Raw genomic sequence first — 9,275 nt, 5'->3', positions numbered from 1 at the left:
TATTTTAGTGCAAAGATATCAAATAGAATATTAATTTAGTTTAAAGAGAGAAAACTCAAAAAAAATATATATATCAAATAATGTTTATTTTTTATTTATTGTGAAAATTATCTAGATTATAATACTAATATTATATCATAGGATTATTATTATTAATATATTAACCGTATTTTAATATTTATTATTTATATATTTAAAAATTATTTATTTAGTTTCATAATAAATAATATTTTAAATTTGAATAATTTATTAATTAGTTTGTACTTATTATACCATATTCAATAATTTATTAAAAAAATATTAATATAATGAATATTTTTTTTAAAAAAATATTATTTAAAGAATAGGGACAAATAAACCCCTAACCAATTTAAATTTAAAGACAATTAGGCCTCTGTCCATTTTTGAACCTAACACGTCAGCATTTTCCGTTCAGAGTTGACGGAAAACACTCATAGGGACCGCGTTGGGTCACGAAAGTAAAGGACAGAGACCGAAGTGGGTTGTTTTTATGGTAAGGAGTCGCGTTGTCATTATGAGAAATGGATAGAGACCGAATTAGTAGTTCACTACAACTTATATCCTATATATTAGTTTGAACTAAGTGGTTTGAGTTTTAAATTGTGCCATGGTTCAGTATGCATGATGCCAAGAGAATATTTTCAAGCTCTGTGTACCCTAGCTTTTCTTGGTTTTGTCTAGCTGTTTTTTCAGTTCTTTTTAATATCACTTTGTCATAGACAATTTACTAACACCAAAGAGAATTATTGATGAATTGGTGGATTTTTTTTATCAATAAATTTGATTTTGTTGTTTGAGGTGATTACTTCTAGAATGTTTAACCTGGTGTGATGTTGTTGCTTTAGAAACATTTTTGACAGGACAATTGTAATAGGGAGTGAATGCATGGTTCAATTTCCACCCACTTTTAATAAAGTAGTTCATCACCACTATTAGCTAGTTGACTTGTTTTACCAACCTTAGAAATGGCTCAAGGAAATCAATTCCACATTTATTAGTTTTTTAAAAGATAATTTTTTAAAAATACTAATATTTATATTTAGTAAATTAAATTAAAATTTATTTTTTATAAACACAAATAATAATAATTAGATTAGATAAATATTTTTTAAAATTTGAATAAACTATAATAGATATAAATACAATGATAACTTTAAATATTTAATAATATACAAGGTCATATTAAATTTTTTAATTTTAATAAATATAAAAATTAATTTAAAAATAGTTTTAACTTTTAAATATGAATACATAATTTTTTTATTAAGTAAACACAAAACGTGAGAATCACCTCTAAACAAAATTTACCAAGCCTATATATAGTACTAGCCTCTGTTAGAGCTAAAAAAAAAAAATTCTATTTGGTACTACCTATTTTATACAAATTATATGAGAGAGTTTATATATATTAAAAAAAATTAGACGTATTTTATCATTATTCTGTTTGACTGCAACTGATCTTCGCAACATTTTCTCAGTACATACGTTGACAATATTTATAAAGTTTGAATCTAAAATCTCGTATATATACTATGCAAATTTCTCACAACCATTTTTGCAGTGTTTAATTTTATGCACCCAAAAAGGACAAAATATATATAGATTATTGATAAAATGATAAATGAAAAACTCATTTACTTAAGCAATGAAGGCATACGATTTCACTGTTTAATAAGCTCATTGATACATATATATAGATTATCTAATCTTTGTTCCAAAGATATGAAAAACTACGCCCCCCCCCCCCCCCCCCCAAAAAAAAAAAAAAAAACACACACACAAAGAACATTCCCAACCAACGAACCGAGCCCATCATGAACTTAGCTTTCAAAATTCAAACATCCCCATAAAAATGTCGAATGCAACAGATTCGGTGGATGAATAATCGAAATCAAGCTCACAGTCACTCAGAAGATGGATTTGATTATGGTCATCATTAGGAATAGTCACTTCCACAGGCTCTTGTTTTGTAGAAGAAATTGATGATGAAAGGTGTTTCATCCCCCATAAAATTTCGAATGCAACAGATTCGGTGGAATATCGAAATCAAGCTCACAGTCACTCAGAAGATGGATTTGATTATGGTCATCATTAGGAATAGTCACTTCCACAGGCTCTTGTTTTGTAGAAGAAATTGATGATGAAAGGTGTTTCATCTCTTTGCTTTGAAGGGTATTATTGTTATAATAATAATTATTATTAAAACTTAGTAATTTAGAAGACCCTAAAGAAGGAGCAGATTCAAGTTTCATGTGAGGGTAATTGACAAAAGAGCTTTTGCAAGTGTGATGGCCAGAATAGGTTGTACGGTATAATGGAGGATCCTCTTGGATTCTTTGAACATGTTTGATGGCTTTGCAATCTTCTTCATTCTTGTAACTGCACTTGTAGTAGCTCCTGCGCAAGTATTTTACCCAAAATCTATCTTTTCTTAACTATGATTAAATTCTGAAACAAATTAGGTCTAATTTTTTAAGGGAAAAAACATTAGTCATTTGAGATCATCTATTTTATATGAGGTTAAATGTGTTGTCTCTCTAAAATATAATAAAAATATATATATAAATAATCATATCTTTAATATATTTTTTTATGAGATTTATTTTTTAAATATGTGTGATGAATTTAAATTTTTTTTCCTTTTTACTTCTTTGTCATGAATTTTTAAAAAAAAATAAATTAATATTAAAAAATCGACATAGTTAGAGACAAAAGATTAAATAAAATTACATCTGAATTTTTGGAACATGATTAAAATTAGGTTTAATTATACTGTTGTCCTTATAGTTTTGCGAAATTTTTAATTAGATTCATATTTTTTTTCTTTTTTAATTGGGCCCCTACACCAAATTTTTTTTTAATTAAGTCCTTTTTTGTAGTAATTAGCTTAATTGTCTAGAAACCCAACTAAAAAAAAATTAGTTCAAGGACTCAAATAAAAAAAAATGTTAAAACTCAATTAAAAAAAATTGGTATAGGAATCCAATTAAAAAAAAATATAAAGACCTAATTAAAAATTTTACAAAATTATAAAAACCAACAGAATAATTAAAACTTAAAATTATATCAAAATATTTGAAACAATATTTAAAGACACTCAAACATTATCATTAACTATTTATAATTCTCAAGATAAACTAAAACATTTTTCAAAAATCAATGATAAAATTGAAACAAGTACCACATAAGACACAAAATGAAAATCCAAATCAAACGTTTAGAAGGTAATTTATACTTTTTTTTTGTTAACTAAATATATAATATGAAAAGCAATGTGGAGGAACATGTACCTTATATATCTGCAGTCCTTTGTCTTTTTCTGTCCATACTTTCTCCATTCAAGCCCATCCTCTGATAGAATCGCGTTGTCGATGCTCCAAGTTGGTGCAAATGATCTTTTTTTCCACAAAAATTCCAAGTTCAAAATCTTTAATATTGGATAATTTTAAAATTTAATAGAAAATTTAAATATTTTAATTTTGTGCATATTAAACATTTTGCCCACAAAAACCAAAATTTATAATCATATACTATATTATAATGATCTTTTGATTGCAAAGAAAGAAAGTTTTGAAGTGAGAAAATTTTAAACAATTTTGTAAACAAAAATAACCAAAATATCTTCAATTATGTTTAAAAAAAAATAGAATTAACAGTGTTTATGTTATGTGTCTCTAGTCTCTACCGATTGTTTTAAGTTTTTAAAATAAATAATTTTATAATATTGTATTATCTCCTATCAAAAAAAATAATTTTAGTATAATTAAAGTGAATAAAACAGAAAAAAATTGTAAAAAAATTCACATTTCAAATTTAAAAGAGGCTCTATTTTAATAGATTAAGTTTTTGAAATAAATTATTAACAAAAATAATGTTTTTGTCTTTGTCTTTAGATATTCTTTATGTTACTTATTTAAAAAAAAATTAATTACTTTATTGGTTCTTATAATTTTATTAAATTTGTAACTAAGTTTTTATAGTTTTTTTTTAATTGAATTCTTATACTATTTTTAATTTTATAATTAGATTTTTTCTAGTATAAAAAATGTTAAAAGCAGTATAGTGATCCAATTAGTAGGTTTTTAATTTTATAATTATGTTTTCAATTGAAAGTATCTATAATTAAGAATTTATGTAGATTTTTTACTACATACTCTTTGAGATAAAATGTTCAGTTAATTATAATATTTTTATAAAAATGACTTAATTATAAAATTAATTAAAAAGCAGTATAATGATCTAATTAAAAAAAATAAATATAAAGATCTAATTACAAATTTAATAAAATTATAAAGATTAATAGAATAATTAAACCTAAAAAACAGATTACCAGTATCACTGTTAGTTCATTATACATATGAAGATAAATAACATCATTTTATTAAAGATATCATTATTTATGTACTTTTTCTTTAAATTTCTGAAAAAATAATTTTATTATATTGTATCAATATTTCTATGACCTAAAAATTTAAAATTCTATCCTTATTAGGCGTCTTTGCAAAAATTCATAAAAACCCAAAAAGAAATTCTTATACGAATGGAGATTAAAGATATAATAATTAACGTGATTCTTCCTATTTGCTTAAATTTTTATGAAAAATGATTTCATGATACATTTTCTTTACTATGAGTATGATGACAAAAAGCAACAAAGGCAAAGCCTATATTCAATTGAAACAAAAACATGTTAAACTGAACCCATAAGTGGAATTGGATAAAAGTTAATTAACTAGACCCACTAAAATTGGTCCAGAAACCCGTAAATATTGGCATGCAAACAACTTTACTTTCTTTATCATAGAGACTATAAGAATGATGAGTTATTGTACTGTATCTAGCTACTAATATTGTTCTAAAGAGATATTTATATTTCAATATCATCCAATAATGAATTAAAACTGCGTAATATTGTGTAAGTTTTGTCTTAAAAGATTTTTTCTATAATTGAACTGGAAAAAAAAAAAGAAAAAAGGGTAAAATTACATCAAAACTTAAACAATCCATACTTTGGACATGTAACATACTACTTTTAGGAGGTTTAAAGTTAAAATTAAATATTAAAAAGGTCTTAAAAAATTTATATAGCTGACAAAATAATTTTAAAATATACAAACACCAAATAAATTTTTAGAAAATTTAAAACATAATAAAAACAATTATATATTAAATATATATTTAAAAAAATTCAAAAATCAAATTTTAATACGGTTTTTTCAAATATTATTAACAAAATAAAACATTTAATTTTTATCTGTAAAATTTGGTAGTGTTTCACCAAATAAATCTTTTTTTATTAGTTTTTGAATAATAAAAAAATCTAAAAACTGATGAATGAGTTAAATCTCAATTTGGCCTGATCTTCAGAATGACCCCACAATTTCGTTGACCCCAATTAGAACCTTCAAATTTACAATTGTGGCTCCAGTTTGCCCCTGCGATCATCTCCGTCACCAGAATGCTGATCTAGCACAATTGCGTGACATGGTGGACACTACTTAAACGACGGCGCATTGGTTTCGTGTGCAAACCCTTTGGAAACCACGTAGTGCAAGGGTTTTCTTTGACAACTTATGATCGTCATAGTGGAAAGAAAGAGAGTTTTAACCCACAAAAAACTGAAACGACGTAGTTTTCAAAGGATTTGGGCGTGAAACCAATGCGCCGTCGTTTAAGTAGTGTCCACCGTGTCATGCAATTAGCATTCTGATTATGGAGATGATCGCAAGGGTAAGTTGGAGCCACAATTGCAAATTTGGGAGTTCTAATTGAGGCCAACGAAATTATGGAGGTTATTCTGAGTATCGAGCTAAATTTCAGGGGCCAAATTGAGATTTAACTCAATTTTTTCTTTACACATTTTAAATAGTTATCGGAATTCTTGTATTTATCAAAGCTTCAACAATTTCATCATCGTTAAAACCCACCCAAATTTTACCTAATTCGCATGTTCTCTTAGCCTCCTCCTTTAGAACTTAAATAAGATTGATGAATTTGAATCTTTTAAATTTTAAATTTTTATTTTAGAGAGTAAAGTGTGATCTCTCACCTTTAAATAGTTTTTCTTTCATATTTTTTTTGTCCCACCTATAAAATAAATAATGAGAAATCATACTTTATACTCTAAATTGAAATTCAAAATTTAAAAGATCGAAATCTAAGGTGGATATATATCATCACTTGAAAAGGACATATTTTTGCAAAACACACCAAGTTTTCTATGTCCATCAGTTATATGATGATTTTATCATTCTTTCCCTCTATTGATGTTTACTATGTTGGCAATGTTGTTGGCTAGAGTGATTAGTTGATAATTCTACTCATCGAATCAGAAGTAATATAGAGGGCACAAGGCATCAACTACTGCAGTAGTTGTTTCAAATTTTGCCCTTTCATAATAGGGCAACAACGGAATATATCTAAACCCTAGCTAATAGACACAAATAGCTGTTAAACACATAAAAATATTCACACCGTAATGCCCGCAATTGTGATAGCTGCAACCGTTATCATATTCATAATAGAAATAAGAAATCAAAGACCCTAATTTCAATCTTAGCGGTAGATTATTTGAAAATTTATAGATTTTAGATCGTAACATACAGCAAAGGAGCTACGCATACATACATACATAAATTAGTAACTATTTTTGTTATGATATAATCTATGAAGTACGGACACTTCGCTGAGTTGTCATGTTTGCGACGACACTTACCGATACGTGTGTTTACTGTGTCTAACTGTGTCTTAATAAAAAAAATTTCTGGACACATCTGGACACACCTAAATACCATCACGTGTTCAGTCTTATTCTTAGCATATATTCTTAAAATAAATTTAGATATAGTATATATTATTATTTATTAAAACAAAAAAATTTAAAATACTTGATATAATTAAAAAATTTATTTTATATTTTATTATCAATAAAATATCAATATATCATTATGATATATCTAAAAACTACTTTATATTTTATATGTATATGTATCTCCGTATTATGTAAGATTTTAAAATTTGTGTATCGACATATCCTGTATCGTATCGTGTCCCGTGTTCGTGTCAGTGTCCGTGCATCATAAGAATCATTCATGTGTTTCTTTGTCTTGTTAATTTAAATCTTAACTTTTGGAAAAAGAAATTTTTATGACATAATATGAGAATTTATATAATCTAAAAATTTAAAATTTGATCTTTATTATCTCAAAAAAATAATAATAATATAAGATAAATATAAAAAAAATATGTAAAAAATTCACATGAATATCTTTTTTGAATTAAATATTTATATTAATGACTGATTTTGATAATTAATTTTAGTGTGCTTAATTAACATGATTGAAATAAATGATAAATATGTAGAGAATATTAATTTTAAATAATTAATATTAGTAAATTTTTTATTATAAATTTATTTTTAATTCTTATTTTACTAAGAAGGTAGAATTTAGAATTAAGATTTAAAATTTAAAATTTAAAGATAAAAAAATAATTTAAATACTCCTAAATAATCAGCAGAATGTAGATGAGACTTACTTTCTCTTGTAGCATAGGGTTGGTGGTCTCTTACTTTTCTTGCAACCTTGATGAATATGATTACCCTCCTCATCAGAGCGGTTATGTTGGGTGTCCCTGTTGAATAGCAAGAGGGTGTTTGTGAATGATATGAGAATCTTGCTCACAGCATCTTCAATAAAAGGCATCATCACCATTGACCTTTCAATTCCTTCTTCATTTCTATTGGATTTATGAATAATAAGTACTTCGAGTAGCTGTTTTGCCACGTCACGGCCTCTTATTAGCTCTTGTTCTATTGCCTCCTTTCTCCCACTGTTGTTATTCTCCATTATTCTTCACTGAAAAGCTTGGACTTCGTTTTTGGGTGAAGGTAGTGAACTATGGAGAAATGTTGGTTTAAATTCAACATCACTCTGGCCACCACCCCAAAATTAAAAATTGCTTGTTATTCACGGTTACATTGGGAACAAAAAGATTCCTAATATGTAAACCATAGATTGAATACTCTTCTCTTATTTTAATTTGGAAAAATTCCACTCCCCTCCCCTCCCCTGTGAGATGTTAAAATGACACTCCCCTCTCCTCTATTTTATAAATGTACATTCCCCTCCCTTCTAACTTTTAAAAAATCTCCTCTTTAATCCATTTTAAACTTTTTGTGTTAACTTTATCCATTTTTTAAGAAAAAATAAATTATTTTTTGAAAAAATATCCATTAACAAAAATTTTATTTTTTATCATTAAATTTTACTTACTAAAATACCTTTTAATAAATTATTTTTATTGATTGAATTGTATTTTTTAAAATACTTTTAAAAATTAATAATTAATTATTTTTTTTCTAAGATATCTATCCTTCAATAATTTTTTAATTATTAAATTATGATTTTACCAAATTTTTATGAACAATTACTTTTATATTTACTATTAATTTTTTGATATCAATATATTATTTTAACATTAAATAAAAAAATTTTACCACTGTTAATATATATAACAATTAATATATATTGATATTGAAAAATAATCTTACTAAAATTTTTTATTTAATGTTAAAATAATATATATAGATACAAAAATTAATAGTAAATATAAAATCGTTAACGAAAATTTTGGTAAAATTATAATTTAATAATTAAAATTATTGAAGGATATTTTAGGAAAAAAATAATATTATTAAATTTTAAAAAATACAATTTCAATAAAAAATAGTTTATTAAAAAATATTTTAGTAAAAAAATATAATAATAAAAAATAAAATTTTTGTTAATGGGTATTTTTTTAAAAAATAATTTATTTTTTCTTAAAAAATGGATAAAGTTAACATTAGTTAACACAAAAAGTTTAAAATAGATTAAAGAGGAGATTTTTTAAAAGTTGGAAGGGAAGAGAATATATATTTATAAAATAGAGGAGCGGAGAGTGTTATTTTAATATCTCGCAGGGGAGGAGAGTGGAATTTTCCCTCTTAATTTCTATTAAATTGGTACAGACCGAGGGAACAAGATCGAATAATGTCTATTTCTTCATTAGTAAATATAAGTGTCTACTGTCTAGTTAAACAAATGAAAAAAAAAATATACTAAATATTAAATTTTTTAAAATTGATTTTATTTAATTAAACGGATAAATAAATGGTCCCAATAAATTTAGTCTATTTTAATAATTTTACTGTTTGAGATGTAAATTTTGGTGTTCCATTGTGACTAGGTACCAATCAAAGAATGTTATACACA

The 9,275-nt window shown here is 25.0% G+C and overlaps 1 protein-coding gene across 1 annotated transcript; it reads right to left on the bottom strand.

Moving 5' to 3' along the window:
- Window positions 1–2,018: 2,018 nt before the first annotated feature.
- LOC130940074 (probable WRKY transcription factor 70) lies at window positions 2,019–7,948 on the bottom strand. The gene is made up of 3 exons (XM_057868124.1): window positions 7,558–7,948; window positions 3,312–3,416; window positions 2,019–2,418 (listed from the first exon to the last, which is right to left on the bottom strand). Exons 1-3 carry the CDS (start codon window positions 7,866–7,868, stop codon window positions 2,019–2,021), a joined length of 816 nt encoding a protein of 271 aa, XP_057724107.1. The 5' UTR covers window positions 7,869–7,948.
- Between the last annotated feature and the right edge of the window lie 1,327 nt (window positions 7,949–9,275).

The sequence above is a fragment of the Arachis stenosperma genome, chromosome 7 (assembly GCF_014773155.1).
Source record: "Arachis stenosperma cultivar V10309 chromosome 7, arast.V10309.gnm1.PFL2, whole genome shotgun sequence".
NCBI lineage: Eukaryota > Viridiplantae > Streptophyta > Magnoliopsida > Fabales > Fabaceae > Arachis > Arachis stenosperma.
The sequence above is the reverse complement of the archived record's forward strand: the minus strand, read 5'-3'. Positions and strand labels throughout refer to the sequence as shown.